This window comes from Trichoderma gamsii (genome assembly GCF_001481775.2).
Source record: "Trichoderma gamsii strain T6085 chromosome Unknown Scaffold_64.2, whole genome shotgun sequence".
NCBI lineage: Eukaryota > Fungi > Ascomycota > Sordariomycetes > Hypocreales > Hypocreaceae > Trichoderma > Trichoderma gamsii.
The window spans coordinates 109,313-127,001 of record NW_020171401.1 but is presented as its reverse complement, the minus strand read 5'-3'; the positions used below and the strand labels follow the sequence as shown (position 1 = coordinate 127,001).

Sequence of the window (17,689 nt, the reverse complement as noted above, 5' to 3'; positions counted from 1 at the left end):
TAAGTTACGGCGGTATGGGAATGGGTTATTAGTATTCTAGATCCCCAGCTCCGACGAAAATGACCTTCTGTAGTTAACCAAGCGAGAGGCAAGACATGCAACCAAGGAAGGGACAGTTCCACAAAAACGGTTCCCTAGAATGAAATCCACTACCCTGAGCCTTGAGAAGAAGAAACTCAATGGCGAAAGGAGCTTACCAGAGGGAGTGGGCAAACACTCCAGAAGAGTCGATGCGGCCCTTCCAGGTCAGCATACTCGACAGCTATACGATGACCGACACTGGATAGAACGCAACGTCTTAGCCCAGCTGAGAACAGACATGTCGAGAATTAATAACTCACTTTATCGGATACATGCAGCACCATCCAGGCAGTGCGCCTGTAGACATGAGCCAAAGACAGTAGCGCATTTTTATTTCGATGAACAGGATGGGATCCGTACCGAACGGAGATGCACTAATGCACTGAAGATAAAAGAGGAAATATTTCATTCTTTTTAGGAGGAAAGGCGCCATCCGATGGACCAAACTGGATGCCGAATTTAAAGGTAGTGCAAGCAACGATCCGCTTTGCATTAGCCACAGGACGGCTGGAAACAAATAACACATACAAACTATAACACCCACGCACCAATTACTAACTCACCGCCCAACTCCCATTAATACCTCGTGCCAGAGACAGCAGACGTCGCTTCAGCTGCCGTAGAGAGGATCCTGAACACTTGGGGAATAAGCTCCAAGCTAGCCCGCTGTGAAGAATGATAAAACGCGAGAAACCGTAGCGACGCAAGAGAATAGGTTGTAAGAACAGAAGCTGGATGACAAGGACTCATGGGTTTCAATGAGACAAAAGCTAAGCTTCAGAATGTACACGTGCCATAAGTTCATAGTTGCCCTTTTGGACTTTCCACTGGGCGTAATGAATGAATGAATGGATGTAACCATGACTGCCTTTCGCAGCCTTGTACAGAGAGTCCTTGAAGCGGCGATCGAAACATCTAGGCGTTTGATGTACGACTGGGAGCCGCCTCCCCAAACTTTAAGAATATCCACGACAGGCTCTCGAATTTAGCTTCCGGCTACTCATTTATTACCGTATAAAGAATGGTCGTCTGCAGGTCTAAAGGCACACGGTTGCCTTGAGCTGAGGGTACGCGAGGTGCATTCCTTGATCCGGACAAAGTGTGCTGCCGGCGCCGTGCCATTGGCCAAGACTATGACAATGATACGCAGCATTGCAATGGTGTGGATACCGGACGCCAGGATTGTCAGCTGCAGGACACATCTTGGAAAAGTGAGGTGACCTCCCATGGGATGGTCGCGTCGGCAGCGTTCGGGCGTAGGGCAGCTCGTGGCTTGTAACGACTAAGGCAGCACTTGAAGTAGAAGAGCTTGGTAAAACGATGTGCTGAGTATGCTGGCCGTTTACATGAGCTCCGGCGACGAAGCATAGTTGGTATACATGCGACGAGCTGGAAGAGTACGAGTCGACAAAGAACTCGCTCAATATATTACAGATGCCAAAATCACCATCAGCCCGGAGAAGAACGATGAACTGCGCCGCAAAATCGATCGGCGTATTCTAGCTGTCATGATATCGACATATTTACGTAAGCAATTGACAAAGGCACCATTTGCCTCAATTATGGGCATTAAAGCTGATAGCGAGCAGCTGGTTTGAGGTTGGCCGTGAGCCGTGACGTACTAGTCGCTGTAGAGGCAAGCCAGGATGCTAACATACTTTATGAGCAAAGTAACCCTGCTTTAGAATTAAACATTAGCTAACTCTTTCGCTTGTGGCTAAAACAGCCCGAGATGACTAGCCACTGACGCACAATCACTATTATAAAGCTAAGGGATGCCCCCGCCATCTACCCATCTATTTCATCTCCATTGACAAGGAGTTCATATATATATCAGAGGAATGCATTCAGAAAAGCTTTGCAAATGGATAGCGAGGTGAGTTACTACGACAAGAATTACTACAAACCAGCTTAGCATTTAGCTAGGGACCGGGATCAAGGAGAGCTTTGTGACCGACGGGGGGGAGCAGACGCCAGAGAACCCGGCGGCGTCAACGCCATTCGCGCGAGAGAGGCAGCGAATAGAAGCCTCCATGGCGGAGAACGAGTTCGCCTTTCGTTTCGAGCAGGTCATATCCGTCGACGCGGCGCGGCTGGTGCGGGAACGCCAAAATTTTGGCAGCATCCTGCTGCCCATCTTTCAGCTGATGCGGCTGTTTCTTAAGGAGAAGCAGCTGTATGCCAGCATCCTCAGGAAGTTCCCGCCGCAGGTGTTCCCGGGGGTTCTGACGGCCTTTGCGAGGACGATCGAGCTCGCCATCGGGGAGATGGACCGTCGCTTCAAGGAGGGCGGCTCGAAGGGCCTCGGGCTGGCATCGTCGGAGGGCGTGGCCGCGCTCGATCGGCTGGGGCACTTCTGCTTCACCGGAGACCCGAGGGTGCTCCCGTCCAAGGTGTTCGGGCTGCTCGGGACGATGGAGGGCCTGCGCACGCAGGGATGGCCGCAAATCTCCCCTCGCATGCTTAACCTCCAGAAAGGCAAAGAAATCCTCAATCTCGCGAGGTGGCCCCGAGGCAAGGATGGCCGGCTCTCATTGATGCACATCCCAGCGCTCGCATACCACTACGGGCCGGCGGTAGCAGCCAGCAAGCATAGCCAACTGTGGTTCTCCGAGCTGGGCGGACAGCGCATTGAAGGGCTAGGGGGGGTGACGACGTTTTTCGGCCAGGTGTTCCGCGACGTGTGGGTGCCGGAAACGGTTGCGTTCATGAGCCATCAGCTCCATCGCAGCCTCAGCCAGAGCGCACACGGCAGGTCTGGGGCCGCGTCGGTGGAGGTCGAAGCTGTCGTGAAAGCCGCTGCGACCTTGGAGGCGTGGGAGCAGGGTGATGCTCCGTTTAGCTGGTCGTAAGTTATCCTGCCGTCTCTCCTCCTTCCCTATCCATGCCCAATTCCCCCATCTGACCCAGGCTTGGTAACTCTCTCACATGTCTGACACCAATTGACGAACCTTCATCTTTCAGGCACTACCAAAGGCTCTCCCACCATATGCTTGCCGTAACAAACAGGGCCACTCTCAACGACAGGTCCAAAGTATGGAACATGATCCGGCGAGACTATGCCAGGCAGCTCTATCTCGCGCTGATAGAGGATGGCAAAGGTACGAAAGGCGCTCCGAAGACTCAGTGCACGCCACCTGGCCGTCGCTCATCAAAGCGGCGATAGAGGACGCAAGCACATCCAAGATACCGGCAGAGCAGTGGATCGGCGGCATTGCAACGGCGTTGCTCTCAACGGGCATCGAGTGGGTTCCGGGGTCGTACGCAGGCAAGTTATCTCATCTGTGGGCCGTACGCTTCGTCGGGTCGGTGTCGACGATGATGACAAACCTACGTCGCGGCCGACGAACCTCAAAAGGGCGGCCATGGAAGCGGAAGCGAGGATGGAGGCCAATCTATCGGGACCCAAGAGGGTCAAGCGACAACGGATCGACTTCGGATGCAAGATCCCGTTCGAACGTGTTCTCGACCTAGTTCAGGCAGGATTCAATGAAGTTCGACGGTTTAACGAAGACCAAAAAGTGCTCGACCACTACGCCACAGCCTACTGCTGTCTCGAGAGCTGCCTCGGGGACCCGCTTTGCGATGTAATGCTGATATTGGTGCTGACAATGGCAGCTTCAACAGAAACGCCGGATGTGAAAGTCAACTCAATCATATTCAGTGTGGGATCGAGGAAAGAGCCGTCTTTGTTGTGGCGAACATGGTCACAAAGATGCTTTGGTTTCTGCGGCCTAGCGCATTTCCGTAGGAGAACGCCAATGATAAGAGAGGCTATCGGGTGGGAGATATGGCCAAGAAGATAGGTGAGTAATGAAATGGCGGCGGCCAGGCAGTCTGCTACAAGGAACCCACCAGCAGGAGTTACCGTCGGAGAACAGAGTCACTAAGCTATATGGCAGAACACAAGGGTGTGAACAACCGGATTCTGCATGCTCTTGGATGGATTACACGGTAAGAGGCCGACGCCGCAAATCAGCGAGTCTAAGCTACGGCCGGCAAAAGATTTACTAAAGCTTCGGAAGGAGCTGCTAGATCAATTGAAGAATGCGCAGAGCTTCATATGGTTTGTATTCAAGAGCAATAGTCAGGATTAGGTAGACAGATGCTCGTCTCTCATCCAGTGAGAGGAACTAGGAAGGCTAATCTAGGAGACGTTAGCTTTATCGCTGCTTATGTTTCCTTCTTCCTACTTAATACTTTATCTTGAATTCATTTAAGTAAACTATATTTTATATATTAGCAGGAGCTCTAGCTTGTTAAGCTGGGGTAAGTTAATAATACCAGAAGTCATTATTTAAGGCAGCTATATATTCCGCACTTATATATATAAAGGGGGGCTCCTACTGCCTATTTACTACTCTACTTCTTCTTCTTTTAACCTCCGCTCTCATTCTTACGCCCCTGCGCTTATACATCCTAAGAGCATCTTACTAGATCCTCGCCGATGCACTCTAACAAAGTTCGCACAGCACCTTGCATCTTTTCTAGGCGTAAAGCGGCCTGTTCTTGATTCTCTCCTCGGCCGGTTCTAGCTTCGATCGCTGGGAAGTTCAAATGTGAGTCGCGATACAAAGAAACTCGTACCGAGCCGTAAGAGTACTCAGTAAAAGAGCAAGATTATAGTGACCTACAAAGACCATCAGAACCGGCCACTGGGCCGGGCGATTTCGTTGCGATGCCATGCTCGGAGACGATAACCCTCTCAGCGGAGGAGTAGTCTCGAGTATCACTGGCAGCATTTGGCAGCGACTCCTTGTATAGATCGGGAGCACTCACAATTGTACTATCAACAGGAATCCCGAGGCTGCTAAGCTTGTGTTTCTTCCGTCTTTTATGCCCATCTTGCGTTAAATCATGGCTGGTCGGGAAGAGACAGCAGCAGTGTTATGGACCCGCTTCTTGGAGAGGGTGCTACCGTTCTTGGGATTAGCCGTGTGAACGGCTACAGACCGGGAGGAACAGAGGCAGGAAATAAGATATTTATGAAAGAGCTTCTGTCGCAGTTGGACCTGAAAGTCCGAGTGACCTGAAAAGGCTCGGGAACGAAGGCTAAAGGAATCTGATCCTCCAAAAGGGTTGCTTCTCAACCAAGCAAAAATAAAGATAAATGAAATGGGCGATAGATATACCATTATGGCTTATCTCGTGGGAGTTTTGTGGCGCCATGCACGACAATTGGTGATCGGCCTCCCGCAGAAATACAACAAAGGGACCATTTCAAAGAGGGGGGTTATGGAGTCAAAGCCTGGCCGTTCTGTTGGCTTGGATGCCTGTAAAATTGTCTATAATGCATAAACAATGGTTCATATATCGGTCGGCTTTTCATTAAACAGAGCGCATCAACAACTATACAATATCTCTAGCACAAGACCGTTGACGGCGTCGGTCTATTCGAAACTGAGATGTACATATCCGGAACGCACGGCGGACGCGGTAGGGGCAAAACCTCCTCATTCAAGCGGTGTTTGTTCTTGAAACACATCGGGGCCACGAACATAGCAAACGCCTAAGCAGCAACTATAGAAACTCGTCCTTCTCCGCTCTGTTATCTTCATATGTTGCAAGGAGGTGGAGCTGTCGGCGATGTGGCGGATAATGCCACCGCTTTCGGCTGTCGAGACTGGGACTTTGCCTGCGTTATAACCGCTGTTCGGCCTCGTAATGAGAGCGGAACTAACGTTGCTCAGGCTGCCATACAATGGGTGTATAGCGTCGCCAGGAGCTTGTTGCCCTTGAGCAGCGGAGTTTATGGTGCCGACCTTGGGCCAGACCCTAGAGACACCGCGCTGGCAGCTAAGGCTTTCGGGCCAAACGGACCGCGCCTGGCCCAGCTAAAACATAGCTTGGACGTGCACAACGTGCTGGCTTACGCCTGTCCGCTCTCGAAACTGCCGAAGAAACAGAAGCTCATTATACTTGTTACGGGAGAAAGCGGCGTCGGCAAGGACTACTGCGCCGACGTTTGGGTTCCTATGCTCGCTAGATCTGCCGACCAACCCCGTGAGGTACACAAAGCCAGTATCAGCGATGCCATCAAGCGAGAATATGCAGCAGCCACCGGCGCTGACTTGGATGGTCTGTTAGGGGATCGGGCTTACAAGGAACAACACCGGCCGGCATTGACGACATTCTTCAAAGAACAGATGCGAAAACAGCCTTGGCTTCTAGAAAAGCAATTTCTAAATGTGGTGTCCGGAGCCGCAGATGCGGATGTGCTGGTGATCACTGGGATGAGAGATGAGGCGCCTACTGCGACCTTGTCACATCTAGTTCCGAATAGCAGGTTACTCGACATTCGGGTCACAGCTAGCGAAAAGACGCGGCAGACTCGCCGGAAATGCCAAGCCGGCGACGATGATCGACAGGATAGCCATGATTGCGAGGATGACAATAGTAGCGATAATGGCAGCAATTGTAAGTCGAATTCGACGACACTGGACTACTGCCCCAGCCTCGTCTTTGACAATGGAGCAACAGCAGATGAGGCGGTAAGGAGGTTTGCCGATACGTACCTGCTTCCCTTTCTCCATGGGGACCTGGAGCGACTGGCTAGTATGGTGCTCCCTGTGCCCGACTTCCCACGCCCAGGCATCGAGTTCCGCCATGTGCTCAACATCGCCCAACAGCAAGGCGGGTTGGCTTTGTGCACTTCTTTGCTACAAACCCACTTCATAAATGACTGGGATAAAATTGGTATAGTGGCCTGTTGCGAAGCGGGAGGCTTTGTGTATGCATCGGCATTGGCCTAGCAAGTTGGCGTCCCCTTGGCGCTAATCCGCGAAGCTGGCAAGCTTCCCCCACCCACCGTTTCCGTCAACAAGCCTTCATCACACATCGCATCTTCGGAACCTAACAATTTAAAAGGGAAGAAGATTGAGATGAGCCTGGATTTGATTCCAAGGGGCGCATCGGTGGTGGTGGTGGACGACGTACTTGCCACAGGAAGGACGCTTTATGCAATACTTCAACTATTAGCTGAAGCAGGCATCAGTAATGAGGATATTAGCATCATTGTTATAGCCGAATTTCCGGTTCACCGTGGTCGGGAGCTGTTGTATCGTCATGGCTTTGGTGGGATCAGTATTCAAAGCCTTTTGGTATTTGGCGGGGCCTAGATAACACTATAATACATACACTTTTCATTTCTTATGATAAGTTTCACAGCGGCTATGATATTAATAATAGTGTAATAACTATTATAATCCCTATAGCATTCTCTGGCTATCTTTATTTTGCGTTTTTACTCTAGGAGATTCCCTTTTGGGGGAGAAAGAAAGCCAACATGACTATGCAAATACTGGATGACATAGATCCTTCCTCTGTGGCGGCCGACCTGTACAATGAAAACGAGGATAGTGATGACGGCCTTTATGGTCATGCGTCTGAAGAAACCTACGACGATATCTATCTTGATACAGCCAATAACTCAACTTATAACCTGAATGAAGATAATAATACATCTAACCGGGTAGAAGATTTCAAGATAATTCACTCTTCTGTTCAAAATGAGGCGTTATGTTAATTCACCAATCCCGAGTGAAAACGGGAGTTGAAGTCAGAGGGCGAGAGCCACTACTAATGCAAAGAGCGAGAAATGCAGCCGAGCGCCTCACTTCTACAACCAGCTCTCCGGACTTCACTGCGCAACAGGCCATGAGCATCTTCCAACGGAGGTTTACAATGGACTATGGCCGGGGAGGAACTGGATCGAAGCGGGCAAGTGACAAGGACAACTACTTTCCCATATTCCACCTCGACATGATCAGCATCGTGGGCTGCCCGCTTAGGCCGATCACCAGCGGCAGCGGGTCCTTGGAATGTCATGTTCACACTACAGTATTGGCAGGCGCCGTATAGCTCTAAGCACGCAGTAAGCAGTCTTCCCTTTGACCTGACAAACCGAACCTTCCGACTGGGCACCGGATCGACTCGCGAGGTGTGGTTCGTGGTAATGCACCCGATGCAGAACGACATGTTCGAGCTGCCTCATTCCCGAGCCGAGCTGCGGCGACAGAAGGATGCGACGTATATCAAGCAGGTCTTCCTCCTTGGCGATCTCCTGGGCGAAGGGGCCGAGCCTTCATGGCGACTGGGCGAGCGACGGTCGCAGCATCTGACTGGCGATAAATGGACATCTTTCCAAGACTTCTTCATGGAAGGGTGGTCTAGCTTTGCGTAAGCCCATTCGTATGACAAGTTCTAGATAGACTAATGCCCTGCGTTTCATGCCTATGACCACGGCGCGAACATTGAGATTAAGGTCAATGGCCTGTTTACGGATATCCCGGTCGAGACTCGCGTGCGGAACGACGACGATGACGACGACATAAATGAAAGCGTGTATAGCGATGACGAAGATGATGGCGATAGATATACTGGGGAGCAAGAGGAGCGGGAAAGAAAAGAAGAGAGAAAATCGGAGGAAAGGGAAGGGGGGAGGAGAGTGGAGCAAAACAATGATTACAGTGAGCAAGGCAGTACCGGTACTATTATATAAGCCAGTAATACTTTTAAGACCAATCTCTATTGAAGCCTACTTTAGGTTTGTAGTATGTATAATAAGGAATTATTAATATCTTATATATACTATGTTACAACTCAACACCACGTAACGGTACGTACCACGGACTAGGTACGGACCGACGGGCCAATCATGTAAAGAGCGACGACGAGCGCTGTCGCTCTTGATCGCTCTACTAAGAAAGGCGACGAAAGGCGACATCGCTCACGAACGACCTCACGGAACGACTTACTATATAAGACATTCAAGATACACTCATTAGATAGCTTAAATAGTCAGTCGTTAACAACACAATAGTACTGTACCAGATACGAGTTATATCTTATCTACCAACTACGTGACCTACGCAACGTGCTCAACAAGGATATCCTATTCCATCTGCGAATATAGACATATGCATCTATCCCTTGGGAATCTCCCTACCCTACAACATTATATTTAGGACCTAGGGACCGGATCGTTATATACTAGTAGTACATAAGCATCCGATAAAATAAAGTGCTATAAGTAAAAGAATTGTATGTAGTGTTTTTTCTAATAACTTATATATAGAAAGGCTAAAAGAACATATATAGTTAGTAAATACATACAGTACCTTAACATATCAACTACTAGATGTTTATACAGTAAGTCACATTTGCAAAGTCGACCAAGGTCGACGGCGGCTTTCGTCGACTTTCTTCATAAGCCGACCAAGGTCAACAGCGGCCTGTGTCGACTTTCATATGACTGATCCGTCCGCCCGTACGTACCGTTACGAGGCGCTGATTCGTAACATGAAGCCGAAAAGTTGGTTTACTGAAAGTCATACCAACGGTTAGTGCCACATAAAATTTCGCGAAGATAAATACCCGTTAGTTCCCCTTATAGAGAATAGCTTTGCTACAGTGATGTTCATGATCGGTTTCCTCTTTTCCTCTCTCTGTCTTTCTTTAAAGAGAAGGCGCACGGACCCTTGGTACCTTCCAGTACTTTACAGTACTACGCTGAACTGGACTGCCAGAAGTGGCTGAATGTAATGGCCTAAGAAGCCCTAGCGCGTGCCCTCAAATAGACTGTAAGAGTCAAGTTCTTTAAAGTAGCTGCAAGTACATAGCAGCCTATGGCTCACGTGCTCGGACCGCAACAGTGCCACTAAGACTGTTAGATACGTAGTAATCGTTATTAGCTACAACAGCAGCGAGTCACCGATATCTCGTAACTACTCATGTGACGTTGGATGCATCGTCGCTCTACCCCGTGTTGGTTTTGCGGTTACATTTTTGATCAGATTCAAATCATAGAGAATATTCAATATTTAATTTCATTAATAGTTAAATCACGAGCATTATATTCATGTATTTCATTTCGTCAATGCTTTTACAGCATCATCTGCAGACTGAATATGTTCCAGCACATGGCACACAACGCGAGAAAAGATGTCAGTAATGCATTGCTGCCTACATCATAAGGCCTCCATTTCACATTACGGCAGAACTCAGATCCGGAAGTCGTTGATAATAGCTTGTATGTGATGGCACGTGACTGAATCCTAAATACGAACTTTAAGTCCTGATTCCGAACAATCAGCTTTTTCCGCAATTTCAGAGTGCAGAGATCCTAAGAGCGTGAGAATGACGCACCTAGCTTAACCTTAACTTTAACCTTAAGCTAATTTCTCTGCATCTTCATCCCTCCCCAGCGCATGATATGTTGCTGCAAGACTTGCCATACTCCAGATTGTATCAGGATGCTTCTCGCCAAGAATCTCCTGCCGTAGTGCCAGTACTTCTACCTTTATATTCTCTGCTTCTTTATACCTGCCAAGTGCATGATATATTGCTGCAATACTTGCCATACTTGCGATCGTATCAGGATGCTTATTGCCAAGAATCTCCCGCCGTAGTGCTAGTGCTTCCACTGTTATTCCCTCTGCCTCTTTATCCCTGCCAAGTGCATGATATATCGCCGCAACACTTGCCATACTCCAAATTGTATCAGGATGCTTCTCGCCAAGAATCTCCCGCCGTAGTGCTAGTGCTTCCACCATTATATCCTCTGCTTCTTTATACCTGCCAAGTGCATGATATGTCGCTGCAAGATCTGCCATACTCCTGATTATATCAGGATGCTTCTCACCAAGAAGCTCCCATCGTAGTGCCAGTGCTTTCACCTGCATTCCCTCTGCTTCTTTATACCTACCAAGTTCATAATATGTTACTGCAAGATCTGCCATACTGGAGATTGTATCAGGATGCTTCTCACCAAGAATCTCCTGCCGTAGTGCCAGTACTTCTACCTTTATATCCTCCGCTTCTTTATACCTGCCAAGTGCATGATATGTCACTGCAAGGTTTGCCATGCTCCAGATCGTATCAGGATGCTTATCGCCAAGAATATCCCGCCGTAGTGCCAGTGCTTCTACCTTTATTCCCTCCGCCTCTTTATACCTGCCGAGTCCATGATATGTCACTGCAAGCCTAGCCATACTCGTAATCGTATCAAGATGCTTATCGCCTAAGGTTGTCTTTCGTAATCCATATGCTCTTTGGTCTGCAATCTCCCTCTCTCTCCATCTTCCACGCTCGTATTGATAATCCGATAGCCTTGCTAACAAGTTCGCGGCTGTTAACTCTCTTCCACAGAGTGTAGCCCACTCACACGCCTGCTGTGCGTGTGTGGTATACTTCTCGCATTTGTTCCATACCTCTGGTCCACTGACCGGGAAGAGACTCGAAACAATCTCAAGTGCTGCAGCCGAGAAATACTTTTCCTCTTTCTTTCGCTCCTTTCTACCTAGTCCATATCGCATCGCTTCTTGCACTAGCTTGTGCACCTTATATGCGCGATTTCCATCTCCAGTAGCCTGTACACTTAAAAACGAAAAGTCACAGAGACGGGCGATAGCTTCAGTAGTTCTATCACCATCACTATCAGAGTCTGATGAGGAATCATCATCGTGTGCTTCGTGAACATGATCCATCACATCACTGTCGTCGCTGTAAAGAGCTGCCTGCTTGACCAACTCCAAAGGGATGTTCTGGTTATCCAGAAAGGCGTGTATGTGCAAAATCTGATACGATGTCTTATTTTCAATCTGAAGATGCTTCATCGAAATGTTCCAGGTCTCTAGAATACTGTTCGATACCTCTCGTCGCCGATGACGGTCAGTTTGTGATTGCTTTAGAATCTTCCATCTTTTTTTGCCCTCTTTCAATTTCAACATGTATTCCTCGACAGTTGTCAAAGTCCTCTTTATATATGCTGCAGCTTGCGATATAGCGAGTGGCAGCCAGTCAAGCTCGGCAAGAAGCGCTGCAATATCTTTTGCCTCGTCGCTGCTCGCTTGTTTATTTCTGACACTGTCGAACAGCTCTTTCGCCTCATCTAGAGTCATAATTGAGACTTTGATTGCCCTTCGAGCAGCAACAAGATATCCAGCGATGCGCTCGTCGCGGCTCGTCCAAAGAACTTGGCCCCTTGGACCTCGTGGGATGAAATTATCTAGACTTAATGCATGTTTTCCCAGATTCAAAGCATCTTGTGCGGTATGGCCGACACCAAAGAGCCTCAAGTTATCCGCGTTATCCAGAATAAGTACCCATGGAGGGCTCGTCTCGATACGGTAACGTACGGCCATTAAGAGATCTTCGCCATCGAGATTGCTTGGGACACCTAGCCTCTTCGCGATCGACTTGAAGTCTTGGGTGAATGTCGTCTCGTTATCAGCATGGACCCAGAACACGGAGCAGGTGGGGACCTGGCACCGGCGATAGGCATAGTCGAGGGCAATCTGAGTTTTGCTGGGTTGCCGCTACTTAGCAACGTATCACACATCATAGCGCGTGGATGGCTTACCCTGAGCCGCCAAGACCATAGAGGGCGGCGGTGGAGTAGTCTTCGGATAGCGGCAGGAGTCTATCTATCTCACTCATAAGGTCTTGACGAGGGATAAGCTCCTCATTGCGGGGAAAAGGAATTTGGACATAAGGTTCGCCGGGGTTACTGGCGTAATTGTGGATCACATCGCCTTGATGAATCCGGGCATTATTTCCAATACTATTGGACTCGATGGCGTGGGTAGAGCTCATAATGCCACTATTCTTGTCATAAAAAAGAAAGTAAGTAACAAAAGCAAGGCCGAAAGGGCATTTGTGAGGTTATTCTAGATTGTGCTGAGTCCTTCAGTGGTGCGCGGGGTAGGTAGCTTATGGTCCACAATTCATTGACAAAATAACGGGAATCAAGTAAGGGGAATCATCACCGAAGCTGACTACGTCTTTTGTCACCATTTCCAAGCGTGCTGCGGTCAACGGTAGAACTTAATTCCATAAGTTACGACAAGCGTGACCATTACAGGCACTATGTGGGTCTATTTACAAAATAAAAGAGAGTGAGTAAAAGAGGAAGCCGATTATGAACATCACTGTATAATGCTAGTATTCTTGTGATTTATGTAGAAGAAAAAGCATTTGTGAGGTTATCTAGATTGCGCCAAGTCCTTCACAGGTGCGGGGTAGCTTATGGCCCATAGCTCGTTGACAAAATAATAGGAATTTAATAGGGCAAATCATCAGCAAAACTAACGAAATATTTCATCACCATCGCCGGGCGTGCAGCGGATACCGGTAGAACTTAATTCCAAAAGTCGAGATGCGTAATAGAAGGATACAGTGCATCTAATAGTACTTTACACACTATATGGTTTTAAATAAACTGGAAGAGTGGGGTTTAAAAAGGAAGCCGAATATCAACATCGCTGTAAAGTAGGGCAATCATTCTGAAGCTGTACATCTAAAGCATCACTCTCTGAAGACTGTGATTTTCAGCGTTACTAAGGGATCTGAATTAAAGTATCGTTTTGTACGTATGAATGCGCGGACGGGTGTAAGAATCGGCTCTTTGTCCCTTGTTAAGTGAATTGGGATGGGTACGTGGAGGTACATGCTAAGTATTGCCTGTTGGCCTCTTATGGACTAAAGTTGCCCCTCCTAAAATAATTAACTAAAAAATTTAGAGACACGGATTCCGCCTTTCACTGTAGTTAAACTTATGAGGAAAAGTCACAACTCGAGGGCCATTTATGTAACACAGATTGATAGTTGCCCTATTGGAGGAGACTCCACCGGGCGTAATAAATTGTGTGTGTGTGTGTGTGTAGTTAAACTGACTTAGTACGAAACTGGAATATTTCCGGATCATCTGGGAATAATATCTAATCAAGCCTTACGTTTTGAAACCACTTTATCAATCAGTTTGTTGTTGTGTGGAACACCATGGCGGATCCCGCTGCGGGGGAGACCAGGCAGGTGGGGCGGGTGAGCCCCGCAATGCCGAAACGATCAATGCGTTTGGCGAAGGCGACCGCGAAGGCGATTGAGATGAATCGACGGGACGGTCGGATGCCCAAGGATGCCGAGAAACGAACCACTAAGCGCACCAGACGAGCTTCGTCTACGGATACGGATTTCGAACCAACTATCAATGTTAGAAGCGAAGCCGCTGGAGATGATAGCGAGAGGGCACTGCTCGGCAGAGTGTTGGAAGAGTTGAAGCATCTTAAGGAAGAGTCTATCAAGCAACAGGAACTCATCTGCAAATTGGAGTGCGAAATAGTTAACACAAAGGAACAGCTTAAACATGTGGTGACACAGCTCGAGGCGACGACACAAACCACGATCACGTCTCCGTCTCCCGTGCATGGTCGATCTTCGTATGCCGACGTCGCGCGCACCCCACCCGACAGTCTCCCGAGTAATATTCGAACGCTATCGTCGGGTGTCACGACACCGTCGAATAGTTCCGAATCACTCTTCTGCACTGTTGATGTGGCGAAAGTAGGCGTTGAAGAGCGCAGCCGTGTTACACCCGGCGAGATTCGAGCTGCAGTGGAAAGTGAAGTCCGTGAGGAGAAGGAGTTGCCAGCTTGGCGATGTCGGGCTGTTACGCAAGACCTCAAAGCCTCCCACCGGATCAGGATCGTATGCAGGGACGAGGCCGAACATCTAATGATCAAGCGTATTGTGGAAAAGAGACTACCACGGAGCGTTCGAGTTTTAAGGGATGAGTACTATCCCATTAAGGTTGATGGTGTCAGCCGTTCGGCGGTACTAGACGAACTTGGCAAAGAACTACCTGGCTTAAATGACATGCTTAGCAGCGAAATGCTACAGAAGTCGTCAAAGTCAGCTGGTTGAGTGATAGACTGCTCAAGGATCATGGTTCAATTGTAGTCTACCTTAAGAAAGCACCTGAGGCGGGCCGATTCTTGCGCGAGGGATACTTTTACGCCGGAGGACTGTCGGGTCAGACATCAGCATTCACGCGCCGACAGCGACCAAACCAATGCTATAATTGCCAAGAACTAGCTGATCACAAAGCCTTTCAATGTAAGAAGCCGCAGGTCTGCGGAAGATGCGCCCGGGAGGGTCACCACCATAGTGCTTGCACTGAGGCCATTCCAAAATGTGCATTGTGTGGTGGGCCACACGAATCATTCAGCAAAACTTGCAGGAGGCTTTACCCATCTTATAATGGGTAAGTCCCTGCGGATAATACAGCTAAATGTGCAAAAGCGGAGCGAAATACACGACAGCTTAATGAATGATGAGGAGATTCAGGATGCGGCGGTGGTTGCCGTTCAAGAACCCTGGGCGTGGAAGATCAATGGGCGACTGCTCACCACCCCCATGGCGCATCACAAATGGACGAAAATAGTGCCCACGATCTGCAGGGAAGACAACAGATGGCCCATCCGAAGTATGCTGTGGGTCAGGAAGGATCTGGAAGCCGAGCAAGTTCCAATAGAGTCATCGGACTTAACAGCAGTGGTGTTAAGGCTTCCGGAGAAATGGGTTTTAATAGTATCAGTCTATGTGGAGGGTGTTGACAAGCAAGCGTTAACAGACACGTGCCACCTGTTACGGCAAGTAATAGCGGACGCAAGACGAGGTGTGGGCCAGCAAGTAGATGTTGTGATTGTAGGCGACTTCAACCGACATGACCAACTGTGGGGAGGTAATGAAATCCTGCCTGCCAGGCAAGGAGAAGCGGACGAGATTATTGAATTAATGACCAAATTCTCCCTTAGCAGCCTGCTGCCCAGGGGGGCGAAGACTTGGAAAGGGCGAGACAGTGAGGGGAGGGTCCGTGAAACTACCATCGACTTAGTGTTCGCGTCTCAGGATCTAGCGAACGACCTAGTTAAATGCGGACCACATGCTACGGACCATGGATCGGATCATAGGACAATCGAGACTATCTTCGAAACGGAGGTGCCTGAGCCAATACCCCAGGAACGCTTGCTTTGGAAGAACGCTCCATGGAAGAAGATAAGTGCCAGGGTTGCCGCGGGTCTGGATGGGATTCCGACCGAGGGTACGGTTCAACTGCAGACAGATCGTCTCATGTCGGCTGTGCTGGAGGCGGTTCACGCCTTGACACCCAAGGCCAAGCCTTCCGCCTACGCAAAGCGATGGTGGACGACAGACCTTACGCAACTTCGCAGAATACACACATACTGGCGTAGCCGAGCCAGGACGGAGAGACGTGCAGGCCGGGGGGTACTCGAACTCGAAGTAACGGCCAAGGCTGCAGCCAAACAGTACCATAACGCTATTCGACAGCAGAAGAAATCCCACTGGGATGCCTTCCTTAAGGACAAGGACAACATCTGGGAAGCAGCAAAATACTTGGACCCGAGCGTCGGCACGGCCTTTGGCAAAGTGCCTCAACTCGTACGGGCAGACAAATCTCGGACGGCCTCTAATGAGGAACAAGCTACAGAGTTGCTGGCCACCTTCTTTCCGCCTCTCCCTGACGGCATTGAAGATGAGGGCGATCGACCTCAACGACCTCCGGTACCCATGCCGGACCTTACCATGGAGGAAATAGAGCGGCAGCTACTCCAGGCCAAGCCTTGGAAGGCACCGGGTGACGATGGACTACCGGTCATTGTATGGAAGAACATTTGGCCAGTCGTGAAACACAGGGTGCTGGCAATATTTCAGGCATCACTAGAAGAAGGAGTGTTACCGGATCAATGGCGGCACGCAAAGATCATACCCTTGAAGAAACCCGATAAGCCTGATTACGCTCTCGCGAAAGCATGGAGACCGATTTCGCTGCTGTCGACGCTTGGCAAGCTTTTAGAAGCTGTCCTCGCGGAAAGACTATCTCACGCAGTCGAGACGTACGGCTTGCTACCCACGAATCACTTCGGGGCACGCAAGCAGAGGTCGGCAGAGCAAGCACTGATGCTTCTTCAAGAGCAGATATACGCGGCTTGGAGAGGGCGTCGGGTGCTCAGTCTTATTAGTTTTGATGTCAAAGGAGCTTACAATGGTGTCTCTAAGGAAAGACTAATTCAACGAATGAGGGCAAGAGGCATCCCGGAGAAACTGCTCAGGTGGATTGGGGCCTTTTGCTCGGATCGTACAGCTATGATTATGGTTAATGGGCGGTGTTCTAAGACCCAAGCCTTAGCACAACCGGGCTTACCACAGGGGTCGCCGCTCTCCCCAGTTGCATTCTTGTTCTACAACGCAGGCCTTGTGCAGCGACGGATTGACGCCAACGGAGGTGCCATAGCGTTCGTTGACGACTTTTCGGCATGGGTCACGGGTCCAACGGCTCATAGCAATCGTGCCGGGATAGCCTCGATTATCGAAACTGCTATGGAATGGGAGAAGAGAAGCGGCGCAACATTCGAAGCGGATAAAACCAACCTCATCCACTTTACTCGTAGTGACCCCAAAGTCGATAGACTGCCTGCCGTTGTCAAGGGACAGGCGGTGCATCCTACGGACCATGTAAAGATCTTGGGCGTAATAATGGACTCCAGACTCAAATACCGGCAGCACATCGCATATGCGGCCTCGAAGGGGCTGGAGGCAGCGATGGAATTGAAGAGACTCAGCGGCCTGTCAGCTGCCACGGCGCGTCAACTATTCACGGCGACCGTGGTGCCAACGGTAGACTATGCGTCGAGTGTCTGGATGCACGCCTGCAAGGATCAACTTCTAGGGTCGGTCAATCGGGTCCAAAGGGCCGGAGCCCAAGCAATTGTCGGGACCTTTCTCCGAGTAGCCGTTAATGTAGCAGAGG

At 49.5% G+C, this 17,689-nt stretch overlaps 3 protein-coding genes across 3 annotated transcripts; 2 read left to right on the top strand and 1 right to left on the bottom strand.

The window, feature by feature from the left end:
• Positions 1-3,464: 3,464 nt before the first annotated feature.
• Positions 3,465-3,887, top strand: TGAM01_v210517 (hypothetical protein; the record flags this gene model as incomplete). The annotated part of the gene is made up of 1 exon (XM_024550819.1): positions 3,465-3,887. The coding sequence occupies one exon, from the start codon at positions 3,465-3,467 to the stop codon at positions 3,885-3,887; it is 423 nt and encodes a 140-aa protein (XP_024404448.1).
• Positions 3,888-5,639: 1,752 nt separating this feature from the next.
• TGAM01_v210516 (hypothetical protein) lies at positions 5,640-8,263 on the top strand (the record flags this gene model as incomplete). Its single annotated transcript, XM_018809604.2, has 4 exons — positions 5,640-6,777; positions 7,395-7,601; positions 7,673-7,854; positions 7,931-8,263. 4 exons carry the CDS (start codon positions 5,640-5,642, stop codon positions 8,261-8,263), a joined length of 1,860 nt encoding a protein of 619 aa, XP_018657207.1.
• A 1,987-nt stretch (positions 8,264-10,250) lies between these two features.
• Positions 10,251-12,675, bottom strand: TGAM01_v210515 (hypothetical protein; the record flags this gene model as incomplete). Its single annotated transcript, XM_018809603.2, has 2 exons — positions 10,251-12,387; positions 12,443-12,675. 2 exons carry the CDS (start codon positions 12,673-12,675, stop codon positions 10,251-10,253), a joined length of 2,370 nt encoding a protein of 789 aa, XP_018657206.2.
• Between the last annotated feature and the right edge of the window lie 5,014 nt (positions 12,676-17,689).